The sequence below is a fragment of the Akanthomyces muscarius genome, chromosome 6 (assembly GCF_028009165.1).
Source record: "Akanthomyces muscarius strain Ve6 chromosome 6, whole genome shotgun sequence".
NCBI classification, from domain to species: Eukaryota; Fungi; Ascomycota; class Sordariomycetes; order Hypocreales; family Cordycipitaceae; genus Akanthomyces; species Akanthomyces muscarius.
The window spans coordinates 1,797,756-1,821,014 of record NC_079246.1 but is presented as its reverse complement, the minus strand read 5'-3'; the positions used below and the strand labels follow the sequence as shown (position 1 = coordinate 1,821,014).

Here is a 23,259-nt window from a genome sequence, read left to right as displayed (position 1 = left end):
ATCAAACAGCCACTGCACTATGCAAGCACAGGTGAGAATTATGCCTCCTCGGTAGCGCTGGTCGTTGTATCGCTTCGCTGCGATTTGTCTGGCGGTGGTGTCGAGGATGGCGATGCGTGCGGCATCGGCGTGGTGCCGCCGTCGACCTTGCCGGCCTGCCATTCGAGACGCTCGCGGACCATGTCGGCCTTGCACCAGTAGACGCTGATGACGCCCCAGATGACCATCCAGAGAAAGGGCACAGCCCAGCAAATACCGTAAGCCGCCGTAGCCGGGACTGGGTGAATCACAGCGATGACGGTGAGAGGAATGGCAATAATGATTGCCGGAATACTCCAGAAAATAGACTGGATGTAGAGCATGCGGCGAAAACGAGGACTGGCCTTGTAGCGGGCGGCTAGGGCCTCACGAAAGGGACGACCGGCACCGGCGTTGACAGCGATAACGTCTTCAATAAAGTAGTACACGGGGGGTAGAACCTTGGTGGAAGTCAGCATCAAGAGCACGGGGACGCATACAATTCGCAACTGTTCAACATACCTTGCCGCCTTTTGGCGTAGAACTGAGTCGGAAGGGTGCCTTCCAGCCCATTTGATTGTAGAGCTGAATAAAGGCCATGACACCGCCAACGGAGTACAGAATTGCCGGCGCAGGCATGCAGAGTACCCGAAGCCAGACAATATGCGGCACACTGCCGACGACAAATAGTGCTGTGACGGCCGTAATGGTGATGACGGACGTGTACGTGACGACGTCAAAGCACCAGCGGCTGTTCGTGCCCAGAGGGCGGTAGAAACGCTCCTTTTTGATCAGACGCAGCGTGCGAATGGCAAATTCGAGATAGGTCGGGCCGCCCCAGATGGTGGTGACGACGGCGAAAATGATGTAGCCCTGAACGTTGCCGGCGTACGACATGCCGTAGTAGAGGGCGATGGGAACGGCGCAGGCGTCGACAAAGACGAGAAAGGCAAAGAAGAAGAGGCGCCAGCGGCGCCAGCCGTGGTGCCAGGTAAAGGGCAGCTGGGGCAGCAAGCTGGGGTTGTCGTCGTAGTACTCCTCGAGCGTCTTGGCGCGGCGCTGCCACTCGGCATGCGTCGCCGCCCGGGAGTCGTAGTAGGCCGTGGCAGCCTCGCGGTTGGCGTACGAGAGGCTGCGGCGCGACGGCCCGTCGGCGGCGGACGGCGATGTCGTCTTGCTGATGTGATGACCCGCGAGGATGGACGAGGCGAGATCGGTCGAGTGACGCTGCGGCTTCAGGCCGGAGAGGGTGATGGAGCGGCGCGGCGGCTTGTAGCCCGCGTGATCGATCGAGGCGGATCGCATGTTGGTGGAGGTGGTGGCGCCGGCGGCATCGTTCGCTGCTGTCCCGTCGTTGTGGCTCTGCGTCTGCGTGGCGGGGACGGGCGGGAGAATCGGCGGCAGCTGTGATGATGGCGACGCGGCCGCGGGAGACGTCGGGGTCGAGCTCGCGTGGATGGAGCTGCCACGACGAATCTCTGGCATGGCGGCGGCGTGTGCGGGCGGTTCAAAGGCCCGTCAATGATTGTCTATGGCCGTTTCGGTTGGAAGAATGGCGATGAAAAGGAGAAGGAGGGCGGGGATACGGGTCAGAGAGGCCAAGTCGTGGCACGGGAACTGAGGTTGCTTCTGTACCACCTGCCGGATCGCCGGAGACTCGGAAGGGATTGACCTGGATTCTCTAACAGTTGAGGGTGACAGTTGTGGGGCGCTGTGTCGAGTAAATGCCCAACGCGCAATTGTCCTGGGAATCAGAATCGCAACTGTCGCCGCGCTTCTAGAGTGATGGTGAACAAGGCATATTTTTTCTAGTGTTGTCGTTTTCGCCTCCCAAAGTGTCGGCGTCAGCGATGGCGGAAAGAGGAATAAAGCCCCCTGCTAGTGGCCCCTGCACCCACTACAAGGTGCTGACTGGAGGCGCTACAGCGCTCCAAAACAAAGCCCTGCAAGCACTGCTGATAGGCCTGCTGTCAAGCCTACTGGGCCTTTTAACCCCCTAATAATAGTAAAAAGCGCGCCGCAGATGGCCCTCTTGCAGGTTCTTGCAGGCGCCACAGTGCGCCCAACAAGACTGGTCCTGGGACGATCCGTTGTGTCCGCCTGGGCAGATCTGGCCCTCCATATTATTGTCGGTCCTTAATCAAAACGCCGGCCCCGACGCCAAGAGTCGGCGCCGCCAAAATGATGCGTCGACGTTGTGTATCCAAGGCCGGTACATGAAGTACCCGGACATGCTGTGACAATCACTTCTGGTCAGACAACGGAAGCACCGGCGCTTTTCCCCGCGGAACTGGGTCGACTGCCGCGGGCGCTTGCCGCAGGCACATATTCATCAGGAACTGGTTCATGCACTAACAAATTCATGGATCGAATTCTGCTTGGTGACTTCTGTACAGAAATGCAAGCGCCGCTCTGGCACTGCTTAGATTGGCACACTGACGTTTGGAATACGTGGGCCAAGGCGCCGATCTTGGTGCCCTCTGCTGCACGCTACTTATGCAGGTTGAGAGTTCATTTCAACGACCTTGGTATTTCCGTTTACTACGACGACAACTAGATTGACATATGGGCAGGGCCGGTTCAGGACATGAGATGCAAGTGTGCTGGGAAAGCCGACCGGAGTCAAATCTGCTCTTGACGTCACATCAGACCATGTCTCGCGCTCATCGCTTGAGAGCTCCCTCTACGCTGTAAGCTCTAGGTCCCAGTACTTTGCGCCCCGGAAGCGCTTCGTATTCGAATGATACAGCCGAACGGCGATTTTAAACACTTGTCCTTATTTCATCAACTCCCGCCGCCATCGTCTCCACCGCAGTCAATCACATCGGGCAAGCGCTCGCTAAGCGCCCCCAGATGATGATGTCGGCGGCGTTGGCGCGCGTCGACACGCGACACGACAAGAATGCCAACAGGCAAAAAAAATAAGAAGCGTATTTAGAAGACCGAGCCCATGAGTCGACACTGGCTGTCACCTGGCCCTTTCGGGACCGGATTGCTTGCGCTCACCGGCCGTCAACTGAGTGTGCTGACCACTACACCAGCTCGGATACTTGTTGAAGGGTGGCGGTCGAAAAGTTCATTGTAATATAGCTCCGGGTAACCACTGCCATCTGCACCAAAAGAAAGGGGCATTTCCGGGGGCACGGAAATCGAACACGGGCCGTCGCGGGACCGTTCACCTACCTGCGGGACAGCTAACAAAAGGTTAGCCTACCTATTGGCCCGTTGGACCACGGAGGCTTCTTGTTGCTTGAAAGGATGCCTCTTCATTTTGCATCGTCAACCGCTGGCCGAGGGTCATCGTGGGGTTCATCGTTTGACGGTTCCAAGGCGGCGTTCGATTCGTTCGCTAGGCCGACGCAGACGGCCAATAAGCCGCCAGTGTATGTGTAAAAGATTAACGAAGCCATTTCTGGCGGTTTGAGTAGAGAAGTGTGAGAGAAACCAAATTCTGTGTGGGAAGACTGGCGGCGGGCGCCTTTATTATTAGTCTGGGTGCGCCACATTATCCGTCAAAGGGCCCATCAAAGAAAGCAAATTGGTGAATCACGGCGCCGTTGTAGTACACAGCTGACCAAATTGTTCATTAACTGCAGCGACATTTGCACCATGAAGAAATATGTGGACCATGAGCGGGACAAGGTGAAACAATTAATACTATTAACTATCATGGGGTATCGTCACTCTGTGTTCCTCAAGGTCGTGCCCAGCAACAGCATTATGAAGCACAGCCAAGGGAAGGTGGGAGGTAGGCGGGGGTACAAGGGATGATAAAACTACAGTGCAGGTAAAGACAGCATATACGCGCGCCTGACAAAGGGAATGACGCCGATTTCATCACATTCAGGTTCTGGATAGGTGAAAGCCAGTCCAAAAAGACACCCTCCTCTTCAATTCTCGGGCTTACGAAGACTGAGACTGGGAATTGGTGATGGATTGCAGCAGCCTAGAAGTGAAGTTAGCAAGGAGTCCCTATAAATTGGTCATAGATACGCACTGTAGGTTGCGATCCCTCATTTCGCGGTCAAGAGAGTCAATCTGCTTGGCCGTCAAGCGGGCCTTAGACAACTGCACGGTCCGAATTAGCATGCATTCAATCTGGATGCGCACCTCAAAGAGCGCTGGATCAAGCAGGGAATATTCGTACCGATGCCAGTGCTATCGAGGAGTGATCTTCGTCGGCCTCACCTTGAGAGGAACCGTCTTCCGCCGCCACGTTTTCCTTTTCTTCATCGCCGGCGGCGGCAAATCTGCTCGCAGCCAGGCCCTTGGGCTTGCCTAGTGTTCCCTTTGCCTGTTTCGAAGTTAGCCATCCGTGTTCTTCTACAGTTGCAACGCATCACTCTACCTTTGCCTCTGCCAGCTCAGCATCCTTCACATTGACTTGCGCTTGCAGCTCGTCCATCCTTTTCTCCGAGGACTGAAGTTTGGCAATAGCCTCCGCGAGTTCCGACTCTAGCTTCTTGGCCTTGTTCGATGCCTCCTCGACAAGAACAGTCATACTGTCATTCAGATCTCGGTAGTCAGACTTGGCAGTCTGCTCCTTGGTGGCGGCCTCTTCTCGCAGAGCAACAAGCTCTTGCCGAATCTGCTTGCTGCTCTCCTCAGACTTTTTGAGCTTTTCAAGGGCTTCGTCGAGCGCAGCCTGCTTGGCCTTGATATCGTCAGTGGCAGAAGCAAGTGTTTCCTCAAATGCCTGCTTCGAGGTCTGCATTTCCTTCTTCAACGAGTCCGCGACAGAAGTGTCGGGCTTGGCACTCTTGACAGCGTCCAATTCAGCAAGAGCAGTCATACGCTCCATCTTTTCATGGGCAAGCTGTTGGCTAAACTCCTCAACCTCTTCCTGGGCCTTGGCCAGTGCTTCTTTGGCGGATTCCAGAGCCTCCTGTAGCTCAGTGTTGGATGCGTTATGAGCGGCAACCTTGTCTTCCAGGCTAGCAGTGGTCTGGCGGTGCTCGGCCATGACGTCCTCTATCGTCTTCGAGTGCAGGGCTGACAACTCCTCTAGATCCTTGCGGGCGTTGACGCCGTGTGTCTTCATAGCATCCATGGCATCCTGGTGCATGGCAATGAGCTTCTCAACCTCGTTGGCGTGGCTTTCTTCGAGTTCAATGCGAGCAGATTCGAGGGCATGGGATCCCCCGGCCTCAGCCTCTTCAAGAGCGGCCTGTGAGGCCTCGAGCTCGGCCTTGATTGCAGCCAACTCCTCAGCGTGCTTCTTGCCAGCCTGATCCTTGTAACTGGCAGCATCAGACTCAAAAGCCAACAGCCTCTCACTGACCTCTGCCTTCTCCTTCTTAAGCATCTCCAACTCCTCAGCATGGGCAGCGATGAGCTGCTCAGTCTTGGCAGTGTGCGCAGCATTAGCATCACTCTTGGCGAGGTCTAGTTGCTCCAGGTGCTGGGCCTTGAGGGTTTCAAGCTGCTTCTCATACTCGCTAGATGCTTGGTCGAACTTCTGCTGATGCTCGGCCTTGACAGCCTGGAGGAGAGTCTGAAGCTTTGCGTCAGCCTCACCAGCTGCCTCGGTGTGTCGTGAATCGAGTTCAGCGAGCTCTCTGAAATGATCGGCCTTCAAGGCCTCGAGGCTCTTAAGATGGGTCTCGCTACTGGTGGCGGCTTCGGCCTTGGCAGCAGCCAGCTCCGTAGCATGGCCGTCACGCAGGTCGCTCAGCGTCTTTTCGTGCTCGGCCTTGAGTGCCTCGACGTCGACTTGAGACTCGCTTGCAGAGGCAACGTCGGCCCGGGCTGCTTCAAGCTCCTTGGCATGAGTATCACGCAAGCTATCAAACTCCCTCGCATGCTCGGCCTGGAGTTCCTCAACATTTTGCAGGTGGGTCGCGTGTCCAGAGGCCTCGGCGTCCAGTTTGGCCGTTCTGAGTGCATCGGCGTGAGCCTCACGAAGCGCGTCAATAGTCTTCTGGTGCTCGGTCTTGAGAGCGTCCCGTTCTCCTTCGAGTTCACCGGAAACGGTCTTGGCGGCGTCGAGCTCATTGCTATGGGTCTTGCGAAGCTCATCAATGGCCTGCTGATGTCCAGTCTTGAGAGCCTCGAGAGCTTCCTGGTGAGTTTCGCCAGCAGAAGCAGCTTTGACCTTGGTCGCTTCGAGCTCACTGGCATGGCTGTCGCGTAGCTCGGTCAAGATCTTCTCGTGCTCAGCCTTGAGAGTCTCAAGACTTCCAATGTGGGATTCGCTGGCCAGTGAAGCGTCATTCTTGGCGGCCTCGAGCTCCTTGGCATGGCTGTCGCGCAACTCGGACAGAGCAGCCTGGTGTTCGGTCTTGAGAGTCTCCAGGCTTTGAATGTGAGAATCGCTAGAGGATGAGACATCGGCCTTGGCAGCAGCGAGCTCTTTGGCGTGGCTCTCATGAAGTTCATCAAGCGCCTTCTGGTGCTCGGTGCTCTTGTTCTCGATAGAGGCGGCAGCATCGGCGTGCAGCGTTTTGGCGGCGGCAAGTTCTTTGGCGTATGTCTCGGCAGCTTCGGCAGACGAGGCTTTGAGAGCAGCATGCTGCTGCTCGAGCTCGGTGGAAGAGGCCTGGAGAGCCTCATGCTGCCCCTCGAGCTCCTGGTACTTGCGCTTGAAGAAGGCGTCTCCACGCAGGCTCTCAATTTCGTTTTCGTAGTCCTGAGAAAGCTGCTTCATGCGCTCATCATGCATAGTCTTGAGCTTGGCAATGTCGCCGTCCTTGTCAGCAAGCGATGTCTGAATGTCGCTGTTCTTCTGCTGCAGCTGGTCCAGGCTGTCTTTTGTCGAGGCAAGCTCCTTGGTCTTTGCCTCAAGCTCTTTCTGCAGCTCTGTGGTTGCGCTGGCCGATGTTTGCTCAGCTTTGTTCTTGGCGTCGCTCAGTTCCTTCTTGGTGCTGTCGAGCTCAGCCTGAAGAACAGCCAGCTGTTCGTCAGACTTGGACTTGTCGCTGCTCGCAGCCACCAGGGAAGCATTGGTAGCGGTCAGCTCTTCAATCTTCTTTTCCAGCTCAGCAACAGAAGCTTCGTGGCCCGATTTGAGGTCAGCTAGAGTGCTCTCGTGGGCAGAAGCGCCAGACTGATTCTGCTCGAGGCTGGCCGTTGCTTGCTCGAGAGCCTTTGTCTTTTCCTCCAAGCTAGCCTCGAGAGCATGGCGAGCGTCTAGCGCCTCGCCAAGTTGAGTCTCGAGGGCAGAGATGCTGGTATCGTGCTCCGCCTTGAGCGCAGCAATAGCATCGTCGTTTTGAGCGGGCGTGGGGGTCTCAATGGAGTCGGCAGGCTTCTCGGCGTGATCGCGGAGCTCGGCAATGGTGACATCAGAAGCCTTAATTTGGTCGTGGAGGGACACAATCTCCTCGTTCTTCGATGCAAGCTCAGTCTTGAGCTGTTCGAGCTCTCGAGAGGCGTCGCTGGGGTTGCCCGCTCGCGAGGCAGGGCGGGCAGCCAGGCGAGGTCCAGCGGCAGAAGAAACACCCCCGACAGTGGACAGTCGTTTTGTTGTGGCAGTGGTTCCGGTCGTGGGAGTAGGACGAGTAGTAGCCGCGCGCGCAGTGGTTCCGGAGAGAGAGGATCGGCTGGCAGTCGATCCGGCCGCAGTAACGGGCTTCCTAGCAGTGCCAGCGGTAGGGACAGCTGGCTTTCTCTCGGTCGCAGACTTGCCTGGGCTGCTCATCAGGGTACTCGTGCGCCTGGCAGCAGTCGTCGAGGTCACAGGCTTCTTCTCATCCTCGCTCGCGCTGACACTGGCCCGGCTGCGGTGAGTGGCGGTGGTGGAAGACGACGTTGGGCGACGGGTGGCGCCAGCACCAGCACCAGCGGTGGCCGTTGTCGACGACGGTGGGCGGGTGGGCGGCTTGCTAAGACCGGCGGTGGTCGTCCTGGAGGCTGAAGCTGTCGAACTGGCGGCAGTTGGACGGCGAGAGGCAGAGGTGGCCGTAGCCCCCGTTGCCCTCGACGAGGCAGCCGTGCCAGGAGCGCGCGGCGACGCGGTCTTGGGAGCTGTAGCACTGCTCGACATGGTGGGCGTGCGGCTGGCTAGATGCTACACAGGAGCTCGACCTTTCAAGGCGCGATAAAGAAAATTAGGGTATCAAAGACAAAAGAGCTGCTTGATGAAGATGCAAAGAGGGGGGAGAGGCGGCACAATACAAGCAATGGAAATATATTGGACCCTGTCTGGCCAGGTTTAATGAGCAGGGGAAAGAGGGCGTTGGGGCCGGGAGATGGTGGTAGTGGTGGTGGTGGCCACTGGTGGGAGGCATTAGCGGGAGGTGGAAACGGTTTAGGGGTTGGGTCGAGCTGCCCGCCAGCCCGAGTCCGTTCTTATCCACTGGCGATCATCTCGCCACAAGATATCTTGTCCATTTCACTTGATGATGCAGTCTTTTATTCCCAGGTCAGCGTTGGCATGTCTTTTACGTAGGCGCCAAGACAGTGGCGAGCTTCGGACCGGCGGGCATCCTGATGAATCACCACAGCGAAGAATCAAGAGACATGTGTGGCCAAGGAATGAGCCGGCGCGTTGTCCATTACCGCACAAAGAACGATGCACTGTATCCGTACGGGACATGCTGCCGACCTGTCCAGATTCCCCATTCGACACTGGTAACATCGGTAAGTAGCCCTCTAAATTGTCAAGGGACAACACGGAAATTAGGTCCGACCAACCAATAAACCAGGGTGTGGTGACTAGCCACGACGTTGTAGCTAGCTCAGAGTCTAGTGAATTTTCCAAAGCACATGATGTGGAGTGACAAGATAATGCGACGACGATAGGAGTACGGATAGACAATAGCATGTACGGTCCTGCCGTGAATGGAGGCCTTTTGCATCTGATGTTGCTGCTCCTGTTTCGCGATGCTTCATGCAAGCTGCCTCTCCCGTCCTCATCAGCCAGATAAAGTTACGGGCAGCCAGGAACCCGCTCGAGGCCGCTGTCGCCCGCTGTAGCCACGCGCTAGGGGTCTCGTCTGTGCGCGCGGGTTCAGTGGAGATTTGCCATTTTGTAGCGGCGTTTCCCCTGAGCTACAGGCAGGCCGGACTGAGGCGGGCAGCTTCCAGCCACGGCGCTATACGCGAAAACAGCGCACCGCCTCAGACGTAGGTAGTCAGAAGACGCGTCGATGTGGCGTCGCTCCACCTACAAGATGGCCATGATCATGACCCTTTATGTATCAAACAATGCTTTTAGACAGAAACCACAGAAAGCAGCATGGAAATCAGAGATCATAAGACGGTTCAGAGCAGCCAGTCAATTCACCACCATGGCCTGCAGCATACCTATAGCACGCCCGGTATCTTTCTATATGGTAGGTGAAACTGTAGTGCATTGCCTCCTCCGCCTGACGTCCACACCTCAACTGAGCCAATGCTCGGTGGGCTCTGTCCCCTCGGCTATCCGCGCTATCCATCTACAGAGGGTATACGAAACGCAGATTTTGGCGGTCAGTCAGATCGAGATCGTCGTCCTTCAGGTGCATAATCTCGCTGCCGACTTCGAGAACGTCATTGTCGCTGTCGATGCCTCGATCTGCAAGTATAGCGGCACGCTTCTTGTTCTCGTGCACCAGGTAGAAACGAATAATGAGACACATGATTGGAGAAATGAACCAGAAAGCCGTCATGAAAGCCCAAGGTAGAGTGTAGCGAGGCTTATACTTGCTCTGCCAAAATCTGGACGTCGGCGCATCAGCATTCGAGCTTCTCTTTACGAATAGCGTCATCACTTACTCGGGTGAAATCATGTTGGCGACTGAAGCAGCCACAATGCAGGTAGACATGACATAGAGCTTCTTTGTGTAGCCAATCGTCGTCGTGCCAGCCCACGAGAGGCCAAGCAGGTAAGATGGCTTAAAAGTCGAAATCTGCGTACCAACCACGAGCGCAATCTTGTTAGACCACGGCGCAGTCAGCATAATCAATCCTCCGACGAAGCAAGGAATGTATGAGATGGCACAGGTGTAGCCCACGCCGAGATCCGTCGAGTACAGCATCGCCGCCGACACGATAATCAAGAACGAACCCCACAGGGGCTTGGCAATGTTGAACAAGGCACTCTGCGCAGGAGTGAAGCCGAAACCAACGAGAATGAGAGGAAGCTGCTGTGAAGTGTTGTTGGGCAGCTCGTTGAAGAACATGTGGAGGCTACACACATTGTTAGCTTGCCGGTATCTACCGGTCCCGAGCTATACACGACTTACATGAAGAGCCAACTCTTGGGGTCGGTGAAGCACTCGCGAACCTGTGACAACTTGAACGTCTTGTTGCTGATGCCAGCATGTGTGGCCCGAATCATATCAATCGTATGTATCTTTTCATCCACTGTCAGCCATTTGGCCTCGACCGGTGAGTTGGGCAGGAAGATGGCCAGCGGAATGACGACAATGAAAGTTAGGATGACGCAGATGATGTGCATCCACTTCCACGAGCTTAGGTTACCAGCAAGAGAGTGGTGGTTGTCATCGAGGATGAGCCTGTAAGACACCATGGTGAGGAGAACATTGGCAAAGCTGCCCGACGCCCACCACAGCAGCTGGACCCAAGGACTCTTCTTGGGTGGGAAGAAGGCCTGATGCAGGACTGTCGTCGACGGCACAATCTGGGACTCGGCCTATCAAGCATTGGGGTTAGCGATCAAGGCTTGGCACTCGATGCGTGGCGGTTGTGGCTTACCATGCCAAGAAGAAATCGGAGCGCGATCAGATGCGAGTAGCTCTTGGCAAGCGGGTGCATTCCCAGAAGCAGAGCCCAGATGGCCAGGGAGCCAACAATGAACTGCTTCTGACCGACGCGCTGCGCCAGAGCAGCGCCGGGCCAGAGTGCAATCAGGTAGCCGGCAAAGAAAATTACAAATAGGTGGTTGAACTGGTTCTTGTCGATGTGCACATCTTTAAAGATGCCCATGGTGCTGGCCTGGGAGAGCGTCGACTTGTCCAGATGGATCAAAAAGGCAACCCACCATGTCTGCATCAGGAGGAACCAAAAGTTCTTGCGCGTTACCTTTGTGGCCTCTTCGGGGGAGAGGGCGCGGGCAGAGGCCTTGTGCTGATTGTACCACAGCGTCGTGTCGTCAATGTCACGCTTCGTCACAAAGTGAAGGGCACGGCCAGTCTTGGGATCTTTCTCCGTCGCGACCTTGGAGCCGCCTTTTGCTGCGGCCTGGGGAGATCCAGTATCGGAACCAGAGTCCTCGATGGGCTCGACAACCTCGCCCAGGCCCTTGGGCGTTTCCTTTTCCTCTTCGGCCATGGTTGGTAGCGGCTGTGAATGAAAACAGGACAACAGACTGAACCGCTTGGTGCAGATAAACGAGGAGGGAGGAGGGAAAATCGGATCTTTCGAAGGTCTCTCCCTCGGGGCGATTTGATTCTGGCAGGATTACATCCGACTGATGCAAAGCGCTGAGACAAACGAACCTTTATACGAAATCTCTACTTCTCTGCCAGCGGGAGCTACAGCCTTGCCCCGTTAGCCATCGACCTTTTCACCTCGCTCAGACCAGGAAGAGCTCCGCCAACTTGCCTTTCAAGCTCAAGCTGCGGGTCACAGGAGTCCAGCAAGGGGGTGCGGGAGACGTACGGCCGAATGCTTGCCGTGCGCTATAACAAAGGTGGTATCCGTGGCCGAGAACACGAACAGACATCAAGGTGTGCGAGTGAGTTTATGCGGCCTCTTCTGCCCTTGATCCTGTTTTGTCTCATCTCCCCTCCTCAGCCTCAAACGACTAACACGGAACATACGCTCAGAACAGGCTATTATTTCGGGTCCCTTTTGCCCAGCAACATGGACGAGTCGATAGCCCATCGGCCAAAAACCTTTCGCCCAATGTGCGGCCAATGTTTTGAGGCGTGAAGCAGAGTACCACAATAATCTGAGGCTAAGTTTAACCATAAAGGTTCGCGGATGGCGTTTTTCTGGCCCGCAACCGTGCAGCCGAACGTGGACGATCCCCATGTCGGTCACTCCCGGCTGGGCAAGCCTCACACGGCGAAAGGCCCCGCAGCTTCATGGATGGCCGGCGTCCTCTCGAATCAAAAGCTCGCCGAACCCCAGCAGCCGTCGCCACGGTGAAGAATAAGAGTTTGCTGCGTTTACCCTTACTTTTGTTCTTAATCCTGATAAGCTTATTCCACAAACCCTCTTTCCACCCGTCCTTGATTGGTTCACGCCACCGCCTCTCTTTGCCAAAATGAGCGAGACCATGTCTGTAGCCGTTGTTGGTGGTATGTATCACGCGAACCCCCCCCCCTTGATGCGGTTTTTTTTATCAATCACTTTCCGCTAGCGTCTACCGTCGGAAAAAGGATGACAAACTAATATTGATTCAGCTGGAATCTTTGGCCTCTCGTTGGCTGTTGCGCTACGCGAAAAGGGTAAGCCGACCCCAAAGCCTTTGCTATTCCCGTCCAGTGCTGCCGCTGCTCACACACCAAATCCTGGTTGGCTTGGAGTAGGCTACAATGTTACTGTTCTTGATCGCCACCCCTACGACGAGACCCAGTATGATCCTGTAGCCGATGAAAACGTGCAGGCAGCGTCTGTTGACCATAACAAAATTGCAAGTTTTCGGGTATCCAAATACTGGACGTATGATACTAATGCAGTCTAGTTTCGTGCTTCATACGGCACAAAGCTTCATTACCAACGCCTGGCACTAGAAAGCCGGGAAGAATGGGTCGCCATCAACAAGTCCTCCGGGGCCGACCTGTTTGTCCCCAGCGGCATGCTTCGCGTCCAGCCGTCTGATGAGCTCGGTGCCCTGGAAAAGGAGACCCTTGCTAACATGGAACGTGATGGTATCCGCGAAACTCAGTTTGTCAAGAGTCTTGTGGAAGACAGAGAGCGCGCCAGGGCTGAAGGCTGGGATGCCAAGCTTCTAGAGTTTCCTATTCCGGACAGCAAAGATGGCCGGACTTACGAAGCAGTCCTTGACTCCCTTGGTGGTTTTATGCGCTGCTCCAATGCGTGCTTATATTTCCATCAACTCGCGGTCTCGAAAGGCGTCAAGTTTATATTTGGCAATGAGCATGGTGCTGTTGAATCCATCGTGGAAGAGACGGTCGGCGGCAAGAAGAAGGCTGTCGGAGTCAAGACCAGAGACGGCGCTGTCCACAAAGCAGATGTAGTGGCCGTTGCAGGTTAGCTTTTGATCCAAGTTTTCCATTTCGTCGCCTAATTCTCTCAGGTGGCTCCTTTACCACGCAGCTCATTCCCGACCTGTCGACTCACCTCGAATCATCTGGCGGCAGCCTCGCCACTTTTAAGATTGACAAGGAGAACAAGGACCTTTGGAACAAGTATTCGCCCGAGACGTTTCCCGTCATTACCTGGAAGAGCACTCCTCGAAACAAGATTGGAAAGGACACCGGCAGTGTTTATGTGCTCCCGAGAACTCCAGATGGCCTGGTCAAGATTGGGTTCCGCGGAATCAAGGTCAGCAACCATGGCGTATCCTTTTCTTTGGCTGACCCTTTCTACAGTTTACCAACTTTCAGCCGGCGCCTGAAGGCGTTCCATTCACTCAGGATGGCAAGTGGTCCATCCCGATGTCGCCCAGTGACTCGAGTGCTATTCCCGAGGCCGCCATAGATTCGATCCGACAATTTGTCAAAATATTTCTGCCTGACTTTGACAAAGTCCCGTTTCATTCGACGAAGCTTTGCTGGTACACTGACTCTCTCGACAATTCTTTCGTGGTGCGTAACCAGCGACTCCAGCCGCGATGCAATTTCTAGGCTGACACATATAGATTGACCATGTCCCGACTTACACGGACAACTCGCTCTTTGTCTGCACTGGCGGCAGCGGCCACGGCGCCAAATTTCTACCCGTTCTGGGAAAGGTAGCACAAACACGTTACATATTGCTCACCAGTTCGGGCTGACAATTACTTAGCACGCTGCGGACATTCTGCAAAACGGCGACAACGCCACAAGCTTCCTGCGCCCTTTCTGGCGCTGGCGCCCCGACGCCCCACGCCGCAATGGTCTTGAGGATGGCCCTCACAGCCAAAGAAACATTGGCCAGTGCCAAGTAGAGTAGGCAATTTCGTTACTAGTCTTCCATAAGCTGGTGTATCTTTAGGAGACGAATCACAAGCTCTGAAAATTGACGCTGATGAACAATGAAGAAACGAGTTCCAGATTCTCGGCTGCACGTACATCTAGCCTACCGCAGTCAATAAACTTTTCCACTCTTCTGCTCTGAAAATGCATGCAACCATTACTCTATGCGCCGTGAATCCATTGGCCCATCCACTCCCTGTTGACTTTTTTCGCCTCGTCCACCATGCCCAGCTCCAGCAGCAGCTGCACCGTGCCGCGCACCGACGAGTGCAGCGACGAGCTGATCCAAGCGTGCGTCGGCGCCGTGTGCTCGCCAATGAAGATTGTGTTGAACTCGGTGCGGTGGTACGCGGGAATGTACAGCCGGTGCTGCTCAATGTCCGGCCGGCACCACGACGTGGCCGTGTGCTCGTCCTCGAGCCAGCAGAGCTTCTCGTACTGGCCCGTGTAGTGCCGGCGGGCCTGCTCGCCGTGCAGGCTGACGACGGCGTCGAGCACCGTCTGCGCGTACTCGTCGTCGGTGAAGCTGACGTAGCGGTCGCTCCAGTCGCCGCCGCGGTACTGCGTGATGAGGCCCGGCCGGGGGGAGGACTCGTTGAGCCCGTAGACGGGGTAGTACAGCGCGCCGACGGCGTTGGACGCGGGCTGCGAGTAGCCGCCAAAGATGGGCCGCTCGCCGTTTTCCCAGAAGCGCTCGGAGAAGAGCAGCGCGAGCTTGCACGCCGACTTGAAGCGCAGTCCGGCCTCGCTGATGGCGCGGCCGAGGACGGAGGAGAACGGCGGGAGGTCCATGAAGCGCGTCATGGTAAAGGGCACCGCCACGATGGCGTAGTCGTAGTCCTTGTGCAGCAGCGTGCGGTTGGCCACGCTCGGGTACCAGGAGAGGCGGGTGCCCGTCGTCGTCTGGTTGTTTTGAGAGTTGTAAATTGGCTCAATCTTGCGGATCTTGCGGTTGAGCGTCAGGCGGTCGCGGACGTGTGGGACAAAGGCGTCGGTGATGCGGTCGAAACCACCGTCGACGCACTTCCACTCCGTCTCGCCGAGGGTGCCTGCGGAGCCGTCCTGCGCGAGGTTGGAGTTGTGGTGCAGCTCGTCCCAGAAGATGTCGTAGTCGGTGTCGGTCCAGATGGCGTCGGTGACATTCTCACCTGCGTGCAACGTGGCACGCATAAACGCCTGCTCGCTGAGGTCGTCGAGCCCCTGGTTCATGGCCCAGGCGTGCGCACGCCAGACGTCGCGCTGTATGAAGCGGAGCGTCTCCTCCTTTTTGAGAATGGCGTTCATCTTGGCCTTGGTGTCCTTGTACTCGGCCGTGTCCATGGGCGCCTTCTTCCCCAGGCTCGGGTCGGCCGCAATCTCAGCGCGGGTCGGGACGCGGCCGTCCGGATGACGGCCGGTGCCGCGGGCGAGCAGCTCGTTGGGGTGGTGCTGTATCCAGGGGATGAAGCCGATTTTGTACCGGGGGTCGTCGCCGTTGAGGCGGTTGAGCGTGTCGGCGAGCTGAAACGTCATGCGGTGGTCCGTGTAGGCGTGCGTGCTGTTGTCGCTCTTGTACGTGATGCTCCAGGGCAGCCGCATGGGGCCCATCTCGGCAAACTCGTCGGTGCCGCCGACAAACTTGGTGCGGAAGCGCCCGCCGACGCGCTCGCTGGCCTCGACTATCTCCCAGTTGTGCATGCCGACGCTGTCGAGCATGAGCGCCGTGGCGAGGCCTGAGACGCCGCCGCCGATGATGGCAATTGTGGCATTTTCGCGACGCGGGATGGATGTGCAGTTGATGGCGTTGACGCCCTCGAACCACGCGCCCAGAGAGTCAAAGTCTTCGAGGAGAGGACTCCCACAGGTGGGCTTGGTGGTGTTGTTGAAAACCGGCGTTGCGGTGCCAATGCTGGCGAGAGCAGCTACGAGGAGCTTGCTGGCAGTGTGAAAGTTGCCCATTGCGCTGAGTGAATCCGTACGCTTGGTTTTAGACACGCCATGGCCGGGAGCTACTCTAAATATAAGGCTAATATTGACCTACAACAAAACCCTCACTGAACCAGTTTGCCCTCGGATTGTTTCCCCCGACGTCTGTTGCACCATTTCGCAGCCGCTGATGTGCGTCAATCCCAGCAAGCTGATGCTTCGTTCGTGTTAGTGCCGGCAGTTGTTCTGTTCACCTTGATGGGCAATGGATACTTGAGGCTTGCAGAGATCCACACCAGATAGCCCAGAACGCGGACAACGTTAAGGGAAAAAATTGGCTGGGTAAGATTTTTAACCTTGTTTCTAGCCATCTTATCTAATCTGTGCAGTTGCCTATCCTGGAACGGGAACTTGAAGCGGTGCCACAGGGCTCGCCAAGCAGGGACCCGCGATCTTCCGTCTTGGCCCATGAATCAGGGATTCATGGGCCAATCCTCTTTGTGGATAGTTTTAGCCTGCTCTCAGGGTTGTTTCCCCCCACGCGTTGTTTGCTCATTTACACAATGTAGCCCTCAGGGTAGGATCATCGCTCAGCTCTGTGATCCCGGTTGATGTAACCATGTTCGCGTATCCACCAAGTACGCGATGGCAATGCTGCTCTAACAGAATCCACATGGGAAACATCTGGTGGGTTTTATAATGTCAGAACAAGCACATCACCTGTAAAGGTGTTGGTCCAGAAGGAAGCTTGTTACACAACCACACGAACTGCGACGAAGGCGACATGAAGCCATCGCTAGTCACAGCACTGCTGCATATTGCGACCGCCACTACTGCGCAAGTAGTGTCGACTGGACGCACTATCAACGTGGGCGGCATTCATTATTTTGTTCCAGCGTGGTGTGTGGGCACAATCAGTGATGCACCCGTTGCAGAAGGCGATGCTCTGCTTCCCGTCACGATCGTCAACACAAAGTCAGCTTCTCTCAACGGATCAGCTCTGTCGCAAATCACAAAAGACTTTTTGGCGAATGACGATGTCATACAAGATGAGTTTCTGAAGGGTGTGTTACATGTCTACTGTATTATGAACTATGCTGACTATCGTAAGTGGTATACCTGATTGGGGGGCCGGCCAACTCTGCAGAGCCGCCTTCGTTGAGCAACGCGACAATTGCATGGGCAGATTTAAAAAACGCCACCGTAACCGATGGACCGCACTTTTTATCTTCATCTGGAAGGCTATACAGCGCGTACCGGCTGTACACAGATTTCGCCGGCGCCTTTAGCGAGACGAGCATCACGGCGCCAGACGGGTCGCACGCCGTCTTGCCCGCCAATGTGCCTGGACAGTCACTGGCTATTGCCGTACCGTCGCGCCTATCCTCTACTAAGACGCCAGACAGGCCGCTTGCCGGGCTCCGCCTCGGGGTCAAGGATATTTACGACATTGACGGCCTCAAGACGTCCAACGGCAACCGGGCCTGGTACCAGCTGTACCCCGAGGCTAACCAGACGGCCAGCGCCGTGCAGAAGCTTGTCGACGCTGGCGCTGTGATTGTTGGCAAGATGAAAACGAGCCAGTTTGCAAATGGGGAGACGGCCACGGCCGACTGGGTAGACTATCACGCCCCGTTTAACCCGCGCGGTGACGGGTACCTCGATCCGTCCTCGTCTTCTGCCGGACCAGCGGCGGGAGAAGGCATGTGAAGCATCCGAAACTAGCGGCGCAATTTCTGACGATTTGAACAGCTTCGTATCCATGGCTTGACATGGCCATCGGTTCAGACACGGGAGGCAGCATTCGCAGCCCCAGTCAGCTTCAAGGCATCTACGGGAATCGACCAAGTGAGCAGCACTGTTTATGTTTCTGGATAGCATGCTAACAGAGCAAAGGCCATGGATTAATCGCACTGGATTATACGATGCCACTTTCCCCCGAATACGACACCGCTGGACTCTTGGCTCGTGATCCCATTCTCTGGGCCGACACCGCGACGGTACTTTACCAGCTCAACATTAGCAACTCCGACATTTACCCCAAGCACATCCTCGCCGTCGGCTTTCCCGCCGGCACCAACAAGAAGTTTGACCAGATGCTACAGGCTTTTCTGCATAATATGACGGACCTCTTGTCGGCCAGCGTCTCCGACTTTAACCTGACGGAGCGCTGGGCGGCCACCAATCCCACCGCTGAACCGCTGCTGGCCTTCATCAACAGCACGTACGAGGTGCTCTCCGCCAAGGAGCAGGGCCGGCTGGTGCGCGATCCGTTCTACGCCGACTACGCGGCCCAGCACGACGGACGCCGTCCGCACGTGAATCCCGCGCCGCTGCGCCGCTGGGCGCTGGGCGACAATGCCAACGCGACCATTGACGAGGCCATGGCCAACAAGACGCGGTTCATGAACTGGTTCAACGGAAATGTCTTGAAGCCGGGCAATGCGAGCTGCTCGAGCGACTTGTTCGTGTACGTCCCGCGGACGCCCGCGCCAAAGTACAGGGATACCTACTGGATGGGCCCGCAGGCACCGGGTGCGTTTTCCACGAGCCGAATCTCGGTCATGGCAGAGGTTCCGGATATTGTGATTCCGATTGGCGAGATTGAGTACGAGTCCCAGGTGACGCATCACACGGAGTATTTGCCCGTTACGGTGGACTTGATGGCGGCTAAAGGATGCGATGGGATGCTGTTCTCGCTGGTAAGGAAAATGCATGAGACTGGATTGATATCAGAGGTCAAGACTGGGCGAAGCTCGGTCACTGGCGGTGACATCTTGTATTAAAGTCTACAGAGCGATAGATCTCGAGGCCCTCTTCATGTCTCTTTCGACCTTGGCCCACTCTCGCACGACAGCCAAGCAACGCACAAACTCCTCAACTTCAACGACCACACCATCCTCGCTTAATTCTGTTCCAAATTCGATAATCTTGAGAATACGCTCCGTGTCAAAACAAATCTGCTCCGTGACGAAGATGGCTAGGGATCTCATTTCAGGCTTTGGGTTGCACAGTAGCGTAAACGCCTTGCCTAGAACGGCGACCAGCCTCGGAATTGCATATTTCCGCATTCTGTGCACTGTTTCTTCGTGTATATGAGGTCTTTGGTGAGGATTCTGCGGTTGGGTCCCGAAAAGATGATGGCACATGGTCGAGCAGGCCTCTCGTATTCTTCCGATGAAGCTACTAATGCGATAACTCAAGACGTCAGCGAACCGTGCCTGCTTGGAGTTTCCCTCCTTTGTCTTTATCGAATCAATGGTTTCAATCAACTTTGCTGATGTCTTGATAATCTCGTCAGAGTAGGGGGTGCAAGGTTGGCTGCGTGGTACCGGCAACGCCATCTGGGCAAGCCACTGGTGATCGTTTGCCCAGAATGACTTGCTCATGAGTTTATGCATCGCCAGAAGCGCATCAGATATTGTGTATTTAAGGATCGAGTCGTCGTCTTCTTCTTTACTGGCAGATAGACTGCCGCAGTCTATACGTACAATGGATTGCGTTGACTCGTCCGAGGCTGGTGGCTCTGGCGGAGGTATTTGACGGCTCTCGACCAAGACTTCTTCGATCGCAGATTGCGAACTTTCGATTCTCTGAGAACTTTGGACTCTTGTTGCAAGTGCTAACAGAGGCTGGCGGGTATCTTTTAAGTCTGGCTCTTCAAAGCCTTGTTCCTTGTGTTGGAAACCTGTGGGCGATGATCCGCGATGCTCTTCCCGAATAGATCTAGGATTGTTGCCTAGTTGAGGTGATGGTTGTCGTCCTCTGCTGCCTTCATCTTCCACCAGCCCTCTCTCCGAGCTCTTATTTTCAGACTCCAGGAGTGGCGGGCTCGATTCCGGGGTCACGTTGCTCTCCCAGCCACTGGCACTGAGGATTCCCTTTGAACTGTCGCTAGTCAGAGCTGGCAAAGGTGAAACGTGGATACGATTGATATTGCGATGGGGGATTCCTTTCTTATCATTCTCATGATCCGATTTCGAGTCTTGTGTTGCTTCTTGTGGCGGGCCATCTCCCTTCAAATCGCCTAGTTGCCTCTTTGCTATACGTGACGCCTGTCGCTGTGGGCTTGGGCAATGTTCGGCATCCTCGCCCAGTGCAGGAGGCTCACAGTCTGAGCAGTCATCCGTGGCATCACTTTCAATGATATCTTCGCTTATCGCAAAATCTTGCGCAAAGTTATACATGTATGTCGCAGCATCGGCTCTGCAGGCTGGCCAACTTTTGTTTGTCGCTGGAGGCACCTGTGCTAGTTCGATAGGCCCAGGTTGCACAGGATACTGCTGTGCTGAAATCAGCGGCCCATGGCTAACTCTTCTTCGTTTTCGGCCTGTGGCAAAAAGTTCCCGATAGTACGAGACGGGGGACAAGAGTCGCTGTTGAGAGTGGCTGCTTGATGGCGTTCCAGGAAACTGGGCCGAACAGTTGGGGAACGGTTCTTGATCAGACATGTTGAAATAGCCAGAGATTTCGGTCAGCTTTCTACATCATTTTCTTGACCTTTCCCCGTAATGTCTGTAAAATTCCACGTAGAAAATTGTATGCGAGAAGTAAAGGTCAACAAAGTGCTGCAGTATAATTAGCTACCCACAAGTGAGCAAACGGGCACCCTGCGCGGGTTTGTGCGCGCGCCCCCATGCATTCGGAGACACGCAGTGAAGCCCATTCACAAGGACTCTTTATTCTTTTCAAAACTGAATACTCTTCCAAAAAGAAAAACCCGTCGATGCGTTTATACACCATGTCGCGTGCTTCATCGCTAAGATGACTAACTACCACGACCAAACGAACCCACAGGGTGCCACCCACTGCCGCAACCACCTGCCAAGAGCCATGAACCTACTCATTCATCCTCGCATCAACCACCATCACCGCCGAAATTCTTTCAGGCAACCATGGCTACTCAACTCCACCGGCTAGAGGTCCTGGACCGCACCGCGCTGCCGGAATTCACCACGCCGGTCAAGTGCATCCACGAGAGCAGCGACGTGCCCGCGTTCCTCACCAGCCTAGCCTACCGCGACATTGGCATCTTCATCATGCAACTCAACCACGCCGTGTGTCCGCGCCACCGCAAAGACACGCCCGTCCCGCAGATCTTTGTCATCCCTTCCCAGCAACACGCGCCGCTTCTACCCCCTGTCCAGGCGCTGCGGGACCTGCTCGCCGAGATGGAGCGCCTCATCGACGAGGCGCCGCCCGCGCCGGGCCCGCGCCGCTTCGGCAACCTGAGCTTCCGCGCATGGCACGCGCTGCTGGAGGGCAAGGCGGATGGCCTGCTGGAGAGGGCCACGACTTTGGGCGAGACGACGATGGCGGGCTCCGGAGCGGCGCGCCAGGAGATCAAGAGCTATCTGCTGGGCGGCTTCGGCAGCGCGCAGCGCCTCGACTACGGCACCGGCCATGAGCTCAGCTTTGTGGCCTTTCTCGGTTGTCTGTGGAAGCTTGGCCATTTCAAAACGGACAATCCAGAGGTGGAGGTTGAGAGAGAGATTGTCTTTTCCGTCATTGAACCGTGAGTAACCTACCGAGTTCAACGGCGCCAGCGCTGTACTGACCGAGGCAGATATCTGGCGCTTGTCCGAAAGCTCATCACGACATATACGCTCGAGCCTGCGGGCTCCCACGGCGTTTGGGGTCTAGATGACCACTCCTTTGTACCATACATATTTGGTTCTGCGCAGCTGACGAGGCCTATTGACGAGAATGACCCCATGCCGCTCGAGGGTTCTGTGAGAGGCGCACCCAAGACCGGTGACATTACCAAATCATTGGTTGTCGAGGACAACCGCCAAACAAACATGTACTTTTCCGCCATTGGTTTCATCAACGATATTAAAAAAGGTCCGTTCTGGGAGCACAGCCCGATGCTGTTTGACATATCTGGCGTCAAAGATGGCTGGGGCAAGATTAACAAGGGAATGATTAAAATGTACAATGCCGAGGTGCTGTCCAAGTTTCCTGTCGTGCAACATTTTCCTTTTGCCTCGCTTTTCTCCTGGAAAAATGACCCCAATGCGCAAAACCCAGCAGCGCAGTCTGCTCCGTCTGCCCCGGCAACCACAGCCGCGCCAGTCGGAGGTACGGCAGCGCCATGGGCTCAAACATCGAGAATGCCGCCGCCTACTGGAACGACTGCCGTACCAGCGAGTCGCATGCCACCGCCCACACAACGGCCTGGACCGCCACCAGGTGATGGGCACACGGGTATGCCTCCTACAAAAGCCCCATGGGCCAAATAGATACGATAGCGATTAGAAAATAGAAGTTTTAAATTTTGCTGTCGAAAGAGGATGATTAAGGATCGATAAAGAAGTAGAAAAATTACTAGTGGGAATATAGCAGTCGAGGCAACTCATCAGACCAGCGCACAGGGTATCATTGCAGTGCGGCATGGCGGGTATCCAGTAGCTAGCAAACAAAAACACAGACAGAAAGCGCAACGAGACAATTCAAAGAGCGCTGTGAGAGTAAAAAGACGCTGTAGACAACTACAGCTGGTCGCCGTAAATCCAGACGCTGCCGTGAGGCACAGATCATAATATCGAGATCAAAAGCGCTGTGAAAGTAAGAAGACGCTGTAGACATCTACACCTCGTCATGGGTCCCGACGCTGCCGTGGGGCGTGGACCGCGATACCGGAATCGATGCCGGCTTAGGCCGCAGCGGTAGCGGGAGCCGGGGTAGCGGCGGTCTGGACAATCGGGGCGGCACCGGTAACGGCAGCAGGCTCGGTAGTGACTGCATTTCCACGCATTAGTATGCACCGCCAGCTTCATCGCCAGTAAATCATGTCATACCTGCAGGAGTGTCAACGGTCGGCTCCTTGGCAGCCTCAGTGACCTGTGGGGCATCGGTAGCTGCAGCGTCCACATTATTAGCTCAAGCCATCGTCAACGGGCGTCGTTAGCATGGCAGTGCTAAAGCAAAACCTACCAAGAGCTGCATCAGGTGCACCAGTAGCGGTGGCAGTAGTGGCCGCAGCAGGAGCTTCGGCCTCGGTCTTGGTGGCGTCAGGTGCAGTAGGGGTCGCAGCATCGGCAGTAGTGGTAGTCTCGGCCGCGGCGGGCTTGTCCTCGGTCTTGTTCTTGTTGAGCTTCTTCCTGATGAATTCCTGGACCTTGGTCTTGAGGTTCTCCAGAGCGCCGAGAGCTGCCAAGGTGCGCGTGCGTCAGCAACAGGTCAGGTCTGGGGGGGGCGAGCTGCGGAAAAACTTACGAACGCCAGGCATCTTGACGGTCTGTTTGTTGAAAGCGTTGAAAGGGTGTTGTGTGTTGGGAGAGCGTCTGGGGGTTGGTAGAATGTC

General features: G+C 55.7%; 8 protein-coding genes across 11 annotated transcripts; 3 read left to right on the top strand and 5 right to left on the bottom strand.

Annotated features, from left to right (window-relative positions):
• Positions 1–38: 38 nt before the first annotated feature.
• On the bottom strand, positions 39–1,503 carry LMH87_000630 (uncharacterized protein; the record flags this gene model as incomplete). The annotated part of the gene is made up of 2 exons (XM_056198569.1): positions 39–479; positions 541–1,503. The coding sequence occupies 2 exons, from the start codon at positions 1,501–1,503 to the stop codon at positions 39–41; spliced, it is 1,404 nt and encodes a 467-aa protein (XP_056055506.1).
• Positions 1,504–3,921: 2,418 nt separating this feature from the next.
• LMH87_000629 (uncharacterized protein) lies at positions 3,922–8,002 on the bottom strand (the record flags this gene model as incomplete). The annotated part of the gene is made up of 4 exons (XM_056198568.1): positions 3,922–3,964; positions 4,016–4,086; positions 4,166–4,312; positions 4,367–8,002. The coding sequence occupies 4 exons, from the start codon at positions 8,000–8,002 to the stop codon at positions 3,922–3,924; spliced, it is 3,897 nt and encodes a 1,298-aa protein (XP_056055505.1).
• Positions 8,003–9,395: 1,393 nt separating this feature from the next.
• Positions 9,396–11,232, bottom strand: LMH87_000628 (uncharacterized protein; the record flags this gene model as incomplete). The annotated part of the gene is made up of 4 exons (XM_056198567.1): positions 9,396–9,657; positions 9,715–10,128; positions 10,185–10,594; positions 10,657–11,232. 4 exons carry the CDS (start codon positions 11,230–11,232, stop codon positions 9,396–9,398), a joined length of 1,662 nt encoding a protein of 553 aa, XP_056055504.1.
• A 940-nt stretch (positions 11,233–12,172) lies between these two features.
• On the top strand, positions 12,173–14,150 carry LMH87_000627 (uncharacterized protein; the record flags this gene model as incomplete). The annotated part of the gene is made up of 9 exons (XM_056198566.1): positions 12,173–12,206; positions 12,312–12,356; positions 12,438–12,541; positions 12,593–13,121; positions 13,169–13,416; positions 13,464–13,679; positions 13,733–13,825; positions 13,879–14,021; positions 14,114–14,150. 9 exons carry the CDS (start codon positions 12,173–12,175, stop codon positions 14,148–14,150), a joined length of 1,449 nt encoding a protein of 482 aa, XP_056055503.1.
• Positions 14,151–14,210: 60 nt separating this feature from the next.
• Positions 14,211–15,986, bottom strand: LMH87_000626 (uncharacterized protein; the record flags this gene model as incomplete). Of its 4 annotated transcripts, none has more annotated exons than XM_056198561.1 (1): positions 14,211–15,986. In XM_056198561.1, the coding sequence occupies one exon, from the start codon at positions 15,984–15,986 to the stop codon at positions 14,211–14,213; it is 1,776 nt and encodes a 591-aa protein (XP_056055499.1). The 4 variants fall into 4 exon arrangements, with proteins under 4 accessions (XP_056055499.1, XP_056055500.1, XP_056055501.1 ...); XM_056198562.1 differs by having other exon boundaries at positions 14,211–15,725; XM_056198563.1 differs by having other exon boundaries at positions 14,211–15,635.
• Positions 15,987–16,737: 751 nt separating this feature from the next.
• On the top strand, positions 16,738–18,739 carry LMH87_000625 (uncharacterized protein; the record flags this gene model as incomplete). Its single annotated transcript, XM_056198560.1, has 4 exons — positions 16,738–17,017; positions 17,065–17,655; positions 17,706–17,801; positions 17,850–18,739. 4 exons carry the CDS (start codon positions 16,738–16,740, stop codon positions 18,737–18,739), a joined length of 1,857 nt encoding a protein of 618 aa, XP_056055498.1.
• Positions 18,740–20,848: 2,109 nt separating this feature from the next.
• LMH87_000624 (uncharacterized protein) lies at positions 20,849–22,149 on the top strand (the record flags this gene model as incomplete). Its single annotated transcript, XM_056198559.1, has 3 exons — positions 20,849–21,468; positions 21,520–21,885; positions 21,984–22,149. The coding sequence occupies 3 exons, from the start codon at positions 20,849–20,851 to the stop codon at positions 22,147–22,149; spliced, it is 1,152 nt and encodes a 383-aa protein (XP_056055497.1).
• Positions 22,150–22,608: 459 nt separating this feature from the next.
• LMH87_000623 (uncharacterized protein) lies at positions 22,609–23,184 on the bottom strand (the record flags this gene model as incomplete). The annotated part of the gene is made up of 4 exons (XM_056198558.1): positions 22,609–22,694; positions 22,754–22,813; positions 22,890–23,105; positions 23,172–23,184. The coding sequence occupies 4 exons, from the start codon at positions 23,182–23,184 to the stop codon at positions 22,609–22,611; spliced, it is 375 nt and encodes a 124-aa protein (XP_056055496.1).
• Positions 23,185–23,259: the final 75 nt, after the last annotated feature.